The sequence below is a fragment of the Cololabis saira genome, chromosome 22, assembly GCF_033807715.1.
Source record: "Cololabis saira isolate AMF1-May2022 chromosome 22, fColSai1.1, whole genome shotgun sequence".
NCBI lineage: Eukaryota > Metazoa > Chordata > Actinopteri > Beloniformes > Belonidae > Cololabis > Cololabis saira.
Window position 1 is genome coordinate 37,999,436 of NC_084608.1, and position 17,751 is coordinate 38,017,186.

The following is a 17,751-nucleotide window of genomic DNA, read 5'->3' on the forward strand; positions in this document are numbered from 1 at the left end:
CAAATGTATTTATTAAGTGTTGAATGTGCAGTGTCTACATTGCTGTTACTTACTTTTCAAACTCTTGTCGTAAATGAATATTCAGTTAAACGTTCGTGCTCTGTAAGTTTTCTCGGTGTAATTTAACCGGAGCAGCAGTTTAATTGTTTCTACAGGAATCATTTACCTGAGTTTTATTGAGAAGAAGTTTTAAAGAACATCAGACAATTGCTCCAAAATTATGTAACAAAAAATAAATATACATTTCCAGTAAAGATTAACAGAAGTAGGAAGAATGAAAAAAAAATGAGTGAATAAGTAAAATATGAAGACAAAAAATTACCTGAGTTCTTTTTTTTACTTTATTTCACAAAAACATGAAGAGGGATAAGAGTTTACAAGAAAACTTTAAAATGAGCACAGATATTAATAGTTTTGATCGCCTTTTGATTAAGAGAAACTTTAAAGTTTGTTTTTCATTTGTTTTTTTTATATTTTTTATATTATTTATATCTCTTATATTCTTATATTTCTTATTGTTTGCACTATTGTTTCTTATTTGTCTTGCACTGGAGAGGTGATGCTGCTTTAAGTCTCACTGTCCCAGGTACACTGATAATAAAGTTTATTATTCTATTCTGTTCTTTTATGGAGTCGATGTTTGAGCTCCTTTAATAAGTAACAAATGCAAATAGGTTGGAAAAGGAGAAGAAGAAGTTTACACTTGTTCCTGGTTCCTCCCCCTTTATAACTCTATGAATTTACATTATTGCTTATATTATATCTACACAACATCCATATAAATATAGTCTATATAAATACCACATAAACATGCCTATTATTACAACATTATCCATATAAGTTTATAGAAAATATAAATATTACATAAATATTATATCAATATCTAGAAAATACAAATATTATATAAATCTATATGAATATACACGATATAAACTACATAAATATAAATATATGCTACATACATAATAAATATATAACATATATTACATAATTATAACTATCCCTCTCAACATATAATATAAACTACATAAATATCCACATAAATATCTAAACATATCTTAAGCGAGGATAATATACCATTTTTCTCTGTTTTATTTGTTTATCACACTCCACGTTAACCCATTTCCTCTTCTATTTACCTCTTTATGAATAATCTCTTTTTAAACAGATTTATGTTAGTACTTTGTTTCATTTCCTGCTCAAATAACGAATGTTTCATTGGGTTTTGTATTATATTTATTTAACTTTTCAACTGTTTAAAGATTATATTATTGTATTTATTGAACGTTTTATCAGTTTAAAGGTTATATTATTATATTTATTTAACTTTTGAACCGTTTAAAGTTTATATTATTATATTTATTGAACGTTTTATCAGTTTAAAGTTTATATTATTATATTTATTGAACGTTTTATCAGTTTAAAGTTTATATTATTATATTTATTGAACGTTTTATCAGTTTAAAGGTTATATTATTATATTTATTTAACTTTTGAACCGTTTAAAGGTTATATTATTATATTTATTTAACTTTTGAACCGTTTAAAGGTTATATTATTATATTTATTTAACTTTAAAACCCCTCTAAAGTGGATATTATTGCATTTTTTTAAATCTTTAAATACAATGAAAGAAATTAAGAACAAGGGTAACATACAAATACAGAGATTCGAACACCATATTGAAAAGAAATAAAAGAATATATAAAGGACAGTTGAATGTAAATGTGGCAGGGTGGAGGAGCTGCAGCCAGGTGTGGCCCGTCAGCCTCTCCACCCTGCCAGCCTTATAAGGGTCAGACTGAAGCTGAAGCGGCTGAGTGATGCTGTGCTTGTGCACGTGTGGGTGCACAAGCATAAGAAACAGCAACATTTGCATAATTTCAGCTGAATCAAACACCAACTCTTAGAAACTTTACGGCGTTGATGACTCACTGGGGCGTTCATGAGAATTAAATGAGGTAGAGATGAACCTTCAGAGATCTCTACCTCAGTTACATTTGATTTTATTTAATTACTTTACTTCCACACACTTCCACCTAGTTTAAATGTTATTCTATTATAATTATTTAACTTTAAAACACCTTTACCTAGTTTAAATGTTATTCTATTATAATTATTTAACTTTAAAACACCTCTACCTAGTTTAAATGTTATTCTATTATAATTATTTAACTTTAAAACACATCTACCTAGTTTAAACGTTATTCTATTATAATTATTTAACTTTAAAACACCTTTACTTAGCTTAAATGTTATTCTATTATAATTATTTAACTTTAAAACACCTCTACCTAGTTTAAATGTTATATTATTATAATTATTTAACTTTAAAACACCTCTCCCTAGTTTAAATATTATTTTATTATAATTATTTAACTTTAAAACACCTTTACCTAGTTTAAATATTATTTTATTATAATTATTTAACTTTAAAACACCTCTACCTAGTTTAAAGGTTATAATATTATAATTTTTTAACTTTAAAACACCTCTACCTAGTTTAAATGTTATTTTATTATAATTATTTAACTTTAAAATACCTCTCCCTAGTTTAAATATTATTTTATTATAATTATTTAACTTTAAAACACCTTTACCTAGTTTAAATGTTATTTTATTATAATTATTTAACTTTAAAACACATCTACCTAGTTTAAACGTTATTCTATTATAATTATTTAACTTTAAAACACCTTTACTTAGCTTAAATGTTATTCTATTATAATTATTTAACTTTAAAACACCTCTACCTAGTTTAAATGTTATATTATTATAATTATTTAACTTTAAAACACCTCTACCTAGTTTAAATGTTATTCTATTATAATTATTTAACTTTAAAATACCTCTCCCTAGTTTAAATATTATTTTATTATAATTATTTAACTTTAAAACACCTTTACCTAGTTTAAATATTATTTTATTATAATTTTTTAACTTTAAAACACCTCTACCTAGTTTAAAGGTTATAATATTATAATTTTTTAACTTTAAAACACCTCTACCTAGTTTAAATGTTATATTATTATAATTTTTTAACTTTAAAACACCTCTACCTAGTTTAAATGTTATTTTATTATAATTATTTAACTTTAAAACACCTCTACCTAGTTTAAATGTTATTCTATTATAATTATTTAACTTTAAAACACCTCTACCTAGTTTAAATGTTATATTATTATAATTATTTAACTTTAAAACACCTCTACCTAGTTTAAAGGTTGTATTATTATAATTATTTAACTTTAAAACACATCTACCCAGTTTACAGTTTATACTATTGCATTGTTTTTTTTATTTTCAAATTAGTTTTATTGTAATATGTTCATATAACTGTTACTGACTTTTCAAACTCTTTTGTCATAAATGAATATTCAGTTAAACGTTCGTGCTCTGTAAGTTTTCACGGTGTAATTTAACCGGAGCAGCAGTTTAATTTTTTTATTGAGAAGAAGTTGTGTACAAAGAACATCAGACAATTGCTCCAATACATATGTAACAAAATATAAACATATATTTCCAGTAAAGATTATGCCGTCCGGCCCGAGGCCACCATGGGCCCGGTCCCGAAAGCGGCTTTCTCGGCGGTCGGCCCGGCGCCGAGGACGGCCTCCCGACCGTTCCCGCTGGTCGGCCCGGCGCCGAGGGCGGCCTCCCGACCCAGGAAGGCCCGGGGGCGCAGACGGCGGTTCCGGGCTTCCTCTCCCGTTCCGAGGGGGGCGGGGGGGGAGTAGGCTCGGGCCGGACGGACCCCGGCCTGAGTTTGACGATGGGGGTGTGTGGCAGGGTGGAGAGGCTGACGGGACACAGGTGTGGCCCGTCAGCCTCTCCACCCTGCCAGCCTTATAAGGGAGAGACAGAGAAGCTGCAGGGACGGAGGAGCGGCTGCTGCTCGTGGTGCTTGTGCACGTGTGTCCTGGGTGTGAGTTTCCGGTGGATTAATAATTAATTAAAGGGTTCTGCACGAAAACTTTCAAATTGAGCGATTTACAGATGCCGATGGTTTTTTGTGCCTTTGTGTTTTTTGATGAGTAAATTGTCCTTATATATTGATCAAGTTCTTTTTTTAGTACAAGGAGTTCAGGTTTTCTGTGGATGAATTTGGACTTGTGTATGTGGAATTTAGCTCAAAATAAAAACAGATTAATAAAAAAGAAAGCATCCCTATCTTTGTGATTAAAATGATGAAAACCAAAAATAACATTCTTAAAATAAAGATGAAGATCAGAAAAGACAGAATCCCCCACGGTTTCTGGCTAAATTTTACTGTATCTACAAATGTGTTGCTTCTACCATCAGTGTATAAATATCTGTATACACAGACCTCCAGAGTCACATGGTTTACATAGATATTGACATTTGCTACAGTAGCAACACTGTTGCTGTTGCTGTAGTAGTTTCAGGATAATTGTTTTTGTAAAACACACTGACATAGGTGTTGACAAAAGTGCATACCTGAAGGTGATGAACGTCTTTACATCCTTCAACCATCTCTTGTCCAAGGCGACGGCTACAAGGGCTTGTAGCGAGAGAACGCCGGGCCAATGTTTATTCTCCACCGGGCATTTAGCTTGTTATCTCCCGCTTTCTTTTTTCACCTCCTCCGATAAAACTTTTATTTTCTTGGGTTTTTCCGCTGCCTGGCCATGATACCAGCTCCTACTGAGCTCTGCGCTCAACGCCCCGCCCAGCTTTGGTCTGGACTACGAATGGGGAAGGAGGGGGAAGTGACGTATGCCGTAAAGCAGTCAAAGCCGTAAAAATGTGTCGTTTTTTTAGTGTGGCAGGGTTCCTACCATGCTCCTCAAAGTTACATAGTGCCAGTGAAGGCGATACAGACCCCTCAGACCAGGACAGAGGTTCATTAAACCTGTTGGAAGTTGATGTTCCATCACAATGATGATGATGAAATATTAGATTAAGCTGGAAAAGTTACATAGTGCTGCTTTAAACTACTTGGCAATAAAATTATTTCTGATTCTGGTTCTGATTTCCACCAAGAACTTATATCAGTCTGCCTTCACCAATGCTGCCGTCGGGGCGTTTTAGAAATATAAATTCCCCGTTCACTGGATCGACAACTTTCACATGCTTCTCCATTTCCACTTCTCTTCTACCGGATTTAATTAATCAGGACCAGACTGGATTCATTAAACAGAGACAGACACAGGACAACATTAGGCGCAAATAACATATCTTGCTAAATACAACCAGAGAACGGTTAGAAGTAATAATATTAGATTAGATGCGGAGAAGGCTTTTGATTTGGTCGGGTGGGACTTTTTATATATATGGCTCTGGAGCGTTTCATTTCCATGAAACATTTATAAAATGTAAAAACAAAAACAGAAAACATGTGAGAGGCAACACAAGAAGGAGCAAAACTCTTTGAATTTTACCACCACCTTTTTATTTCTTTTTTTGGTCTTTGGATGCAGAACAAACAATAAAAATGATAAAGAAAAGTAAAATCGTAAAGAAACAGGGACATGTTTCAGCTTCAACTGAACTGTAACAGACGCTCCTGTTTCAAAAGACCAGAAAAGTGAAACTACTGCTAAAAAAGCACCTTGAAGTTTCTCTGAGAATCTTTCAGAGAAGAAGGACTGAACTTGTGTTCCAGATGAATCATTCAATGATCGCTGCACGGCTGCAAATTAAAGTCTTGCTGAGCAGAAAATGTATGTAATAAATGATGAATGTCCTTTTATGCAGACGACACCCCACTAAATCTTTCCTGTCTAAAAGTCTGTCCACCTTAAGAAGCTGACAGTTTTGCAGTTCATGCAGCGAGTATCTCTGTTCCTGGACATCAGAACACTCACTTCTACAGTTTGTGGTTCAGTATGTTGGAATTAATTGATCTGTACTTAATTAGACTATAATTCACTGGTCTGTGTTTACTGTAAAGAGTCCTAAAAGTAAGAAGAACTTATATTACTACCCTTTTTAATAGTTTCACCCTGAACAACACCTTTCTAAAAGCTGATTAATATGAAGGTATTGATTAATAAGATATGATAATCGATCTCATATCTGATTAATATCTGATTCTTAATTAGACTGTCTGTGTTTACTGTAAAGTGTCCTAAAAGTTAGAAGAACTTATATCACTACCCTTTTTAATAGTTTCACCCTGAACAAAACCTTTCTAAAAGCTGATTAATATGAAGGTATTGATTAATAGGATATGATAATCAATCTCATATCTGATTAATATCTGATTCTTAATTAGACTATAATGAACTGGTCTGTGTTTACTGTAAAGTGTCCTAAAAGTAAGAAGAACTTGTATTACTACCCTTTTTAATAGTTTCACCCTGAACAACACCTTTCTAAAAGCTGATTAATATGAAGGTATTGATTAATAGGACATGATAATCAATCTCATATCTGATTAATATCTGACTCTACCTGGATGTTAGAATGTAGATTTGGTTTAAATCAAATGTAACACACTTCCCTTCACCAATAACGACTAAAAGAGATAAAAGAGGGTCTGTGACATGTGTCTGATGACAGTTTGGTCCTGTTCTCATAATTCTGTGTCTTTCCTTGCTGCTTTTTGTTGCTTTAGGAGTTGACAAAACTTCACGGCAGCAGCAGGATCTGAGCTCTTCCTTTCACACGTCCGTGATCAGGATCAGGACCAGACACGAGTCGGGGATCCAGACGGGGGTCGGCAGCCTGTCAGTCAGTCCATATCACCATGGTAACCACCTGTGAAGACAGTCGGATGAAAATGTGACTCGTGTCTCTTCTACAAACCCTCCGGTCTTCTTCACATCTCTGGCTTCTTTCCAATCACTCATCTTCCTCAGCTTCCTTTTCTGAGACTGGGAGCTTTTGTTGTCCCTAAGGCTGCCACCTTACAGAAATAGGGAATAAGGGACGGCCCGATTTCAGCAGCGGAGGCGCCAAAAAAAGGGACATCCCCAAAACTTCTAAACTGCATAGAAATGTATTTATTTTTGTATGAAAAAACATAATTTGCTTGGATTTAAAGTTGAACTGAGCATTGAACTTGCATGACTGTGCAGACAGCCAACCATTAGCAACTGAAGTAGCCTCCTATGCTACGTACGTCCACATCAGCCCAGATGGAGAATATGCAGGTAAATATAAATATAGCTACAGGTGAAGATGTAAAATAATTCAACTTAAAAGGTGAAACTAATACATGACATAGACTCATTAAATGCAAAGCAAGATGTGTTAAACCTTTATTTGTTATAATTTTGATAATTGAATTGTTTATTGATTTCATAAAATATTTTTATTTGGGGTTTTCATAAACTGTGAGCCATAATCACCAAAATTATAACAAATAAAGGCTTGAAATATCTCACTTTGAATGTGATGGGAAATGATATATGTGTTTCCCCTTTAGTTAAATTTACTACAAATGAAGTTTTGCAATATATTCAAATTTTCCGACCTTCACCTGTAGATTATGACATCAATAAATAAGAGCATAATATATGTCCGTATTAGTTCAATACGGAACGCAACTTATAATTCCCAACTACGTAACAAACAAATAAACGTCATTACAAGTTGCACAACGATGTCATCACCAGCAGAGACTCACCTATTTAGTCCATGCCATGCTGATGAAGGCGGGAGCCACAGCTCTGCGAGCTGACCTGCCGTATCTGGATCTGGACAAGGCAGATCTGCGCTTTCTTCCAGATCCTCCCCCAGAACAATCCTGGAAGTTAGAAATGGAGAGACTTTAGACGACAAACATGGGTTCTTTTATTTGGAGTGAAGCTGCTGACAGCAAAACTTGACCAAGTTTAGAAGCTTTGCAGCGAGGCGTACCGGCAAACAGTTGTTGTCGTCGTCTTTGACGCACAGGTGGATTTGGCAGTGCAGGTAGACGGCACTAGAGCTGTCCTTGAACTCAAACATGCTGAAAGAGAAATAGCTGGAGGTTCCTTCTCCGTTTCCCTCCACCTGCACCGTCAGGTCGTCTTTGTTTGCACAGCTGTCCAAAAACAAGAAAAACACCCTTTGGTCAGCGAGCAGAACGATGGTCCATGAATCCGCCCCGAACACAACTCACCCGTCCTTGATCAGGTCGTATTTCACGGCGCTGTCGGACGCTTCCTGGCCGGTGGCCCAGCAGGAGTCGATCACCATGGCGACCAAGTTTTCATCCAGCCCGTTGCTCGTCAGCTCCACCCAGATCTTCTGGTCCAGCAGCACCTCGGTGTCGGAGTCCACAGCTTGTGTGAGTTTGGCGTCCGTGTAGGCGTTCATCATCACCGTGAAACTAGAAGCCACCTCAGATGAGACCTCCTGGGAGACGGAGCTGCAGAGCAAACACAAGCACAACGTCAGCCCGTCGGCCTCACAAACCAGCCGACAACAGAAGTAGAGCCCAACCGGCAGCCGGGACGCACCTGTCCTTGATTTTGAAGCTCATAGTCTTGGTTTTTGGTTCAACGTGGACGCAGGAGAAGTCAATCTTGATCTCGTTGTGACGAGTGATGACATCGGAGGAGGAGCTGCTCGTGGTTTGGATGGTGTTCTTGTACGACACTTGGCCTTCTTCTTTCTGCAGGATCACATTCAGATGTTTGAGTGAAGCGGCTCATTTATGTTTCCACCTCTGTCATGTTGTGTTCATCTATCTGTTAACAGTCTGTCATGAACTCGGAGCCGCTTCTACCTGTATGTGACGACACAGATGTAGAAGCCACCTGCAGCCACTAGAGGGCCCCGGAGCTCCCCTTTCATTTACATATTCAGTATTTAGCAAAAATAAGAACGTGGTTTATTTATAGACACCTAAACGTAAACATTAGAGAACTGCACTTTGAAATACCTAAATTATTCCTCCGATGTGTCGTCTGTTTATGATCTAAGAGTGTTTTCTTCTTTATAAATCCAGAATGTTTTTCAACCTCACTTAGTTTTTATTTCAAAAGGCCCTTGTCATTACCCGATTTAAGTCACACATGCGCAGTCGCGTCCAACATCGTCGGCCATCTTGGAAAGCAACATACGGCAACACCACTTGGACAAACTACAGTTACGTCGCCAGACTTGATAGTCAAGATCTAAACACACACTTGTTTTGATATACACTACTCACAATAAGTTAGGGATATTATTATTTACATGATTGCTTTTCCTAATTACTCATAGAACGAGTAATCTTCCATTTGTCAGCTTTTCCCAAACTGGGATGAAACTTTCCGGATTCCATGTAGGCATGGAGCTGATGGAAAACATTAAAGTCGCTCATTTTAATCAATAATCGGGTAATGACAACACTCTCTACTTCTCCACTGACTGACTGATTTCCTGCTGAAATGCACAGCGAAAAGTGGCGCATGCGCGGTAGCGACTCACATCGGGTAATGACAGGCCCTCGTACATTGTTGTGCTAGCATAGCTAGCATCAGCAGGATTTATGTCAGTTACTGTATCTGGGTTTATTTGTGTAGCTCAGCTTGAATGTTAAAGTTGTACATGTCCCTAAATGTGTTGAACAGACAACCAACATGACTGCAAACATCTGTAGATCCTAAAGTGGAGGAGGCAGAGAAGCAGCCCAGCTGTGGCTGGAGGAGACTGTGGAGAGGGAACCCACCTCCACCAACGTCCCGCAGTTGTCGTTGTCGAAGCTGAAGGTCACCATGTGGCTGTCCTCGTCCATGACACCAGTGCACTCGCTGTCAATAAGGTGTAAGGTGGAGTAGTCGATACCTTTCTCCGCCAGGAGACAACCCACCAGAGTGAGTGAAGCAGAGTCACCTGTGCAGACTGTCGGGTCACCTGAACATGAGAATATTGTGTTAAAAGAACAGTTAAATGTTGTTCTCCAATCCCTCGCTCCTGTTTGGTCGTTAGAAAAGCTGCATTACCCAGATTGTTTGAACTTCTGTAACTGGAGGCAAAAATGGATCTACAGAGGCAGGTGGGGCTACCGCTGACCAGTCCACAGAACTCATTATCACTGCAAGGACTCTCACAAACCATCTGAGACGCAGCTGCAGGGGGCACAAAGTTAGTTCAAACACGTGCACATTACTAATTACAACATGAACTACAAACTACAAAATGAACAAAGGAAATTTTGATATGGACATGCCCTACTGCCCATTCGTCCCCTCTCGCTGCTTTGGTTTGGGATTGTAGTGGTTGTGTTTAAGGTGGTTCTGGCCATGTTTGGGGTTATTAATAATGGCCAATAAACCAAACCAAGGCCTGGATGCACGTTGCGGTTCGGGCCACATTTACGGATGATTTATTCATATTCTGCCCCATAAAAATGCATAGGTTTTGTTGCCATAGTAACAAGCTCCATAGGATAGAATGGGACAATTTGGCTTCAATATCTCAAAAGTTGTAAACAATAGCCTAAACAGTATGTTGTTGTCCACATCGTCCCGAGTCTTTTAAGGTTGGATCGATGTCTCTGCGATATCGTGTTGCTGAGCAATAAGCGTCCATTCCGTTAGCTTAAAAATTAGAATAGTTAAATATCTCAAAAACTGTAATAGCTAGCATGCTCAGAATGAAATATGTTGTAGTACAACGCATCCCAGGTTTTTAGATGTTGTAATGATGTCTGTACGATAAACCATTGCCTAGCAACAAGCATCGAAAATAAAATGGACATTTTTTCAAAATAAAAAGTTAAATATCACCTTCATTTTCATGTTTTTCCTCGTTTTTTCAGGCGGGTTTTATTTTTTGGGGAATTTTTTTTTTCCACATCAGAGCATGGTCATACTGTACACCCACTATGCAAAGTGGGACTTGTGCGACTTTAGCTTGTTAGCAAAATGCTGGGCCATTCTGGACGATTGCAATAGTGGCATGCCCATAATAAAAGGGAAAAGACGGATATGAGTTTTGATGCAGATGGCTGAGTCTTACAGCACTCCTGGTTGGACTTCCATTCCTCCAGTTGGATGTTCACCAGGCTGCAGGCTCTGGCGTAGGCCTCCAGGAACTGACACATGAGGCCGTCCTCATCAGGATATTTACACATGGTGTCACTGCAGGCAGTTATGTAGGGGTCTGGGGTGACGGCAGCGTGACAGGAGGTGAAGGGTTCCTTCATCAGGATGTTGCAGCTGCTCCAACAGAGAAGACCAGACAAAATGTGAGGTTTATCTTCCATCTGATGTCACATGACCCAACAGGTGATTAATAGGAAATGTAGATCAGATCTCCACATAGACCGAGTAACCCGTTGTCTGGAAGAATCTGCTCACCGTTCCTTAATCGCGTCACAGTCGACTGTCAGATCACTGGTTTCTGTGGGCATATTCTGACAGCTAGGGGGCGACAAACACCAGGACATTTTTTAAGTTTTCCTCAGACATCCATTCATATCAGACACGACACTCAAAGGACTTTCACCTTCCTTTATGCCGGACTTCACACAATCACCGCACTTTAAAATACAGAGGACCATCTATGGAACAATTTACCTACATCACTAAAATCAATATCTTCACTGGTTAGTGAACTTTTTTCATGCAATTAACCTACATCTTCATCATTTTTCTTATATTTTAATAACTCAGTATTATTTCTCTTTTTCATGCTCAATTATCTTTTTCTGTTTTATATTATGCATTTCTATTTTGCTAATACTACTAATGCTACTACTGCTACTGCTGCTACTACTGGTACTACTACTGGTACTACTACTGCTGTTACTGCTGTTATTGTTATGTTTGTTTTATAAAGGGGAGGCATTCTCATGAGCCTTTTTGGCTTCCACCTTTCCATCACAAATGCTTCATTTGACCATTGTTTTTACTGTTTACAAGGGTTCTGTTTTATGTGCAACTAAACTAAACTGAAATCAGGACCGCCTCAGTTCCGGTTGTTTTCAAACCACACACACTGTTTTTCTGCGAATCATTGATCAGACAGCGTCAGATTGGGTCAGAGGGACATGGTACCTGCCGGACGCGGTCTGGTTGGTTGAAGATGTTTTGTCGTCGTCTCCACACAAACCACCTTCTGGATAATAACCGAATCCTGAAATAGTTCAGGAAAGAACGTGTCAGAAGAGCAGGAACCTTCAGACTCACTAAAGTAAACCATGTGTCCTGAATGACACGTTTAACTTGATACCTGATGTAGTTTTGAGCTGCGCAGTGTTTCCATCAAAGAACACAGTCACTTCTACCGAATCGTTCAGTTTCAGTTTGGCAAAGACTCCAGCTTGGGTCTTGGAGAGTTTAAAACCACCATGGTCCTTGAATTCGTTGGTGAGCTCCACCGCTGAACCGTCCACCTGCATCACAGTGGAGGTGAAAGGTGAAGGACACAAATGAGTTCACTAATGTGGTTCTAATGTGACCGTGTGGATGCATGGGAGCAGAGAACTTGAGGAGGATTTCTGATAAGACCCCGGTCTGGATCCAGGACTGTGCTCGAAGACAGCTCACCTTGACTGTCCCACCTTGTTCCAGGAGAACCTCAACACCGTTTTTCAGTGTCACACTGTCCAGAAAGCTCACATCGGTGCGACGTCGGTCCTTGTAGCTGGCCAGTACTTCAAATTCTGAGACCAGGTCATTATCTGACATCAGAGTGTACGTGCAGCGATCCTCCACAGTGGTGCCGACGCCTTTGACGTTGATCACAGTGGGTCCGGTCAAAGTGCAGATCCTGTACGGCATGCACCTGATAGAGAAGGAGCACAAACATCAGGAGCTGCTGTTGAGGAACGTGTCCACCAGGAGGTTCTACCTCCCTGAAAACAGGGACCATCAGCAGCTCTATATAAGCAGAACCTACTTTATTTGTTCCTAATTCATACAAGTGTTTATTGAAGGTACTTGTGGGAATCATTTATCTTCTCTGTCTACTGATCTCCATCTCTTCTGAGGTTGAACTCACTGATGAGATCAACTAACACCTCCATCTGCTGCTGCTTCACCACAATAGTGTCTTCTAAAGAGACTACGATGCTCACTGAATCTCTGCTCAATAACATTTGATTTTAGTTCACAGTCAGAATACTTACGTGCCATTACCATCACAATGGTGATTTTCAGGACAACCTATAACTGATAAGACGCTTTCAGAACTGCAAGAGTAAGTTAAACAGGTGTCGTCATCGTACTCCTCCTCTCCAGCGCTGATAAAAACACCTGAGGAGAAAAGGGATGTTTGCATTAATTTAAAAAAGCTCCCTGGATGAAAACACAAACTGACCAAAAATATTAAATATCTGACTCACGGAACCCTTAAATGTTATTTTGAGCCAACATTTACCAACCTGCATCGGTTTTGCATCCACTGAAGTCTACGGCCGCGTATAGAGAAGGAGCTTTGTTCTAAACGGGAACAAACACAATCAATTAATCACAACCATGAAGCTGAATCAACAGATTGGAGACAAATGAAGATGAGAAGAGACAAAAGTTTGAATTACATTCAGAAAGTAATTTGTTATGATCTCCTGTTAACTGCAGTGTATAGAAGACCAAATAAATCTAAAGAGTCTAATCTAAAGAGTCAACTTTAGATATGACTTAAATATTCACATGTTCTTTATTGCATCATTTCAAAAGACTGAAACTGTTTATTCACACAACTCACATCTGGTTTGGTGTTATCGGCCTGAAGTCCCATAACTGCTCGGGTCTCGTATTGCACAAGAAACAAAGTTTTCTGAAACGAGTGAAGAGAAAGTTTGATCTTAAGTGTTTCAGGAAGCAGGTCACAGTTTCTTAAAAAAGTGTGATAAAAGTTATAACCAAACAACAATACTTACCCAATAACCTCTATGGGTAAAAAACATCATTTTCACAAAGCACTTCATTTGTTCTTCGATAGTGGGCAACTTTTCCTTTATTGCTTTATCAAGATCATCATCAGGTTGTCCAGTTTGAAAAGTAACATCTCCAGAGGCTCCGTGAGGATCATTCAAAAGATCAGTGCAGTTTAAGTCAAAACAGAAATGAGTGGCCGAGTTGATGTTTTTCCCCTGTTGCAAATCAAAGACACAAATCAAATCAAGAAGTTTCGTCTGAAAGTTTCCTGCAGAGACTAATTGGATCCATGTCTGCTGCACACAAACGGAACAGTCCTGCTAGTCAGAGATTTACTTTCAAACATGTTGATAATTGAAGGACACGCTTCCGGCTGATGTGAGGGGAGTTGGTTGTAGTTTTGTGGAGTTGAATATATGTGTGGTGATCGCAGGACCTTCATGGGTGGAAATATGTGCACGCGGCAGTTTGAGCATCTTTAATCTCTAATGAGACGCGGTTTCAACTCTGAATCCACAATGTTACAAAAGAATTGATGAATCAGCATTTACTGTATGAACTATTTTTATTGTTCTGATGTAACTTGAACTAGTTTCCCTAGATACAGTTACAATCTTTACATTCCCCGCATATATATATATATATATATATATATATATATATATATATATATATATATATATATATTGTGCATTTTGTTACAGTAATAAAATCAGTAAGTCAGTTGTTTACTATAACCATATTCTTTCTTGCTCCTGAGAAGCCAGGTCTTAGTAGTCTATACTCTTTTGCAGTTTTCTAAGTATAAGTGCTACAACTACTTTTATTGTTCTGATGTAACTTGAACTAGCTTCCTTAGCAACAGTTACGATCTTTACATTCCCACTGTTATCTGCTTGTTAAATCTGGACGCCAGCAGGTGGAGGATTAAAAAGTGCCAAGATCATCTTCATCCTACTCACGGTGACAGAGGTGTATTTGGTCCCCTGGAAGTTGTAGGGACATGAGCTGAAGTTGTACGTATATGGCAGAGAAGAAGTCTCAGGAGCACCTGAACCCCCCGCATCGGCACCTGCAGAGACGGAGACACAAACAGGAAGTGGTCTGAGTCTGAGGACGACAAGTAAAGCTGCAGAAACCAAGCTGAGATGATCCAAGGACAGGCAGATGGATGAGATGGAAACAAGTTAAACGTGAGAAAATAAAGTTCAAACTCAAGCTAACGGAGTAAACCTTCACGTTTATTCTGTTGATGTTAGATGAAGTGGAGCTGCTGGAAGGAAAGAAGACATTTATGAACCAACACCAACCACAAGGGTACAAGACAAACCCAAATATCTGACTTTAGAAATGGAAAACCTTTTGAAGGAAACGGAAATACAATTTTCTGAATTTCTTGGGTCTTTTACAATACAAATGTTTTTAAAATGTTTAAAAATTCCTGTGAAAAACATTTGAAAATTAAAATGTATTGCCATAACTTTGCAAATGTTGAACAAACCCTGAATATTTATTTAATACAAAAACTCAGATTTTCCAATTTTTATTAACATAAATTGAAAGAAAGACTCTTGGATCACAAGACAGATGTTACATATCTGAGTAAAAATGTAAGATCTCAACAGTGAAAGACTTTAATGCTCAAATATCATCAGAATCAGAATCAAAATCAGAAAAAGCTTTACTGCCAAGTCAGACATAAAACAGACGAGAGAACTTGACTCCGGTTCACACCGATGGCACCATTAATACGGACGCCATTTTTAGAAGAAGGATGACACTGGGATGGAGGAGGAAAAAAAGGATCTTCACACTGTGTATTAATACCTAGTGTCAAGGTGCAAAAAAATAATGAAATGAACAGTCATTTTATTTCTTCTCCAAAAGCTGCACATCAAGGTTGGTCTTGTATTTGTATCGCCCCGTAGTGGCTCCAGAGGTTTGATGCATCTACATCAGAAACATCTGACCGCAACAGTCACATACAGCTCTTTTGAGAATGCTGGACCAATGATAAATAATATATGAAGTAGCTACATTTACTGTGGGATGCTGACAAACTTTAGCAGAAGTTAACTTTCTCAATGTAAGAATAGTTGCTTTAACGGAGGACTTGTAGGACTTTTACTGAAGGGAAGTGTTGGATATTTCTGTCTCCAGCAGTAGGCGAGTGTCTGACTTACCTGTCAGGGCCACGAGTGAGCTCAGGTAGAACAGTGGAAGGAGCATGTTGGAGGGGGCGGATCAGCCGACAGAGAGCTGTTGGAAGAAAAAAACTGTCAGCTGGAGAGTGAAGCTCAGTGATGGTCAGATACTGAATTGTTCAGCAGCCAGAAGCAACACGATCAATTGCAGCTGCGCAGTTCTGATCACACTCCGATCACATCAAACTCAAACATCTTAAACTGCTTTAGGCAAATCATTTGTAGACAGACGACAGAGCAGAGCAGTGAAGACCTGACTTTCTAAACTCAGAAACTGTAAAACACATTAATGTTGCCGTGAAACAAACCTGTGTTGCCGATGAAGGGGAGCCTCTTGATTCTGCAGGAAATAAGAACAACATCAGTTAATTGCAGTTCTTCATAAAAAACACGTTGGCCACAGTTACATGATGTTTTTTAATTTGGAATTAATTATTCCAAATTAAATAATTCTGAATTCCAAAAAACAAACTTAGCTGCTACAACTTTGAAAAGCTCACAATTTTGATGTTTCCTGTTTCCATCTGTTCTTTTAATGATTTCTATTTATTAAATAAATGGTCTTTGCTCTTGACCAGCGTTAACTGCGTGCTGCCATCTTGAAACTTTGTTTGGAAAACAAGCCCAGCGTGGAATATACGCGTCATGGAGACAGACGGGAGAAGGAACGAGCAGAAAGAAAGACCAGAATAATTTAAAGAGGAATGAGTTTATACATGATCGTGGAATTATTCTATTCGGATTTAAATTCAGAATAAACCAGCCACTTACTTCGGAATTAGGTTTAATTCAGAATTACCATTTTCATTGTGAATTAGGTGTTTACATGGTAAATTTTACTCATTTTAAATTAGATTTAATTTTAATTCTGAATTAAAGAGGAATGAAACTTCCCATGTAAACGCACTCATTGGACAAAAATGAGACCTGTAGGACATATTTAAACTTTCTCAACTCTGATCCTGGTTAGAAAATTATTTCTTTGTCCAGTGAGCGGATGTTAAAGAAGTCTAACCCACAAACTTGTTTAAGTCAACTTTCCGCTGCCTCACCTTCTGCAGCTCTGATGAAGATGATCTTGCAGCTGTTGGAGAGATGGTACCTTGATGGAAGATGCCGCTCTGCCTCTCCGTCTCTGCCTGTCTGTTTTTATTTCCATCAGCGCTCCTTTCCACGCCCCCTAAAGAAGTGACGAGGAGGTTGAGTGCCCTGTGGAGTCGCCTGGTGGGAACCGCCTTCTGCTAATGAATGACCCTCGTTAGATTACCTGGGGGCAGAAGATGTTCAAACTGGTAGGAACATCTGAATAAAAGTGCATTTTCTGAATTGAACATGTTTTTTTTAGGTGATAAAAGCTTGATTCTTGATTTAAATATTTTCAGAGACACTTCAGCTAGAAAAGCTTTTTTAATATGTCTATATACTGTTTTAAGTTATATTCTTGTTACGGCTGCATTCCTACACCTAGGACAAGGTGCGGCAGGCCAGGTGTGTAGTGTGAATTGCTTTAATGACAGCTTTGGCATTCCATACATGCCGTTCTTTAGATTTGCAAATTGCCACTGGAACATTGTGTAAGTTATTTGGGTCATAGTTAATTATGGTTTACCGAGTAAAACTGACAGTTGAAATGAATGCCATTATTTGCAATTTATATTGTCATAACTGTCATGGTGATTATGAACCAAACACTACCTCAGTGTACCGACACTTTTTGGAGTCTTTGCAGGGTAGCTTGAGACTGGCCCTTTTGGGGACTCCCTTGTTGTGCTGGGGGACTTATG

General features: G+C 38.1%; 1 protein-coding gene across 2 annotated transcripts in view; it reads right to left on the bottom strand.

The window, feature by feature from the left end:
• Positions 1 to 17,135, bottom strand: part of LOC133423619 (alpha-tectorin-like) — a 255,976-nt gene extending 238,841 nt beyond the window's left edge. The window contains exons 1-20 of one of the 2 annotated variants that reach the window (XM_061713871.1): positions 17,020 to 17,135; positions 16,276 to 16,307; positions 15,947 to 16,022; positions 14,726 to 14,835; positions 13,766 to 13,978; positions 13,591 to 13,662; positions 13,268 to 13,325; positions 13,013 to 13,139; positions 12,432 to 12,669; positions 12,115 to 12,277; positions 11,940 to 12,018; positions 11,241 to 11,303; positions 10,900 to 11,099; positions 9,882 to 10,007; positions 9,608 to 9,792; positions 8,412 to 8,566; positions 8,072 to 8,320; positions 7,828 to 7,993; positions 7,595 to 7,714; positions 5,391 to 6,723 (exon numbers count right to left, since the gene is read on the bottom strand). In XM_061713871.1, coding sequence (XP_061569855.1) covers positions 7,595 to 7,714; positions 7,828 to 7,993; positions 8,072 to 8,320; positions 8,412 to 8,566; positions 9,608 to 9,792; positions 9,882 to 10,007; positions 10,900 to 11,099; positions 11,241 to 11,303; positions 11,940 to 12,018; positions 12,115 to 12,277; positions 12,432 to 12,669; positions 13,013 to 13,139; positions 13,268 to 13,325; positions 13,591 to 13,662; positions 13,766 to 13,978; positions 14,726 to 14,835; positions 15,947 to 15,992 — 2,370 coding nt within the window. In that variant the 5' untranslated portion in view covers positions 15,993 to 16,022; positions 16,276 to 16,307; positions 17,020 to 17,135 and the 3' untranslated portion in view covers positions 5,391 to 6,723. Of the gene's footprint in view, positions 1 to 5,390; positions 6,724 to 7,594; positions 7,715 to 7,827; positions 7,994 to 8,071; positions 8,321 to 8,411; positions 8,567 to 9,607; positions 9,793 to 9,881; positions 10,008 to 10,899; positions 11,100 to 11,240; positions 11,304 to 11,939; positions 12,019 to 12,114; positions 12,278 to 12,431; positions 12,670 to 13,012; positions 13,140 to 13,267; positions 13,326 to 13,590; positions 13,663 to 13,765; positions 13,979 to 14,725; positions 14,836 to 15,946; positions 16,023 to 16,275; positions 16,308 to 17,019 lie in introns of those variants that run through there. The other variant, XM_061713870.1, reaches the window with a different exon arrangement.
• Positions 17,136 to 17,751: the final 616 nt, after the last annotated feature.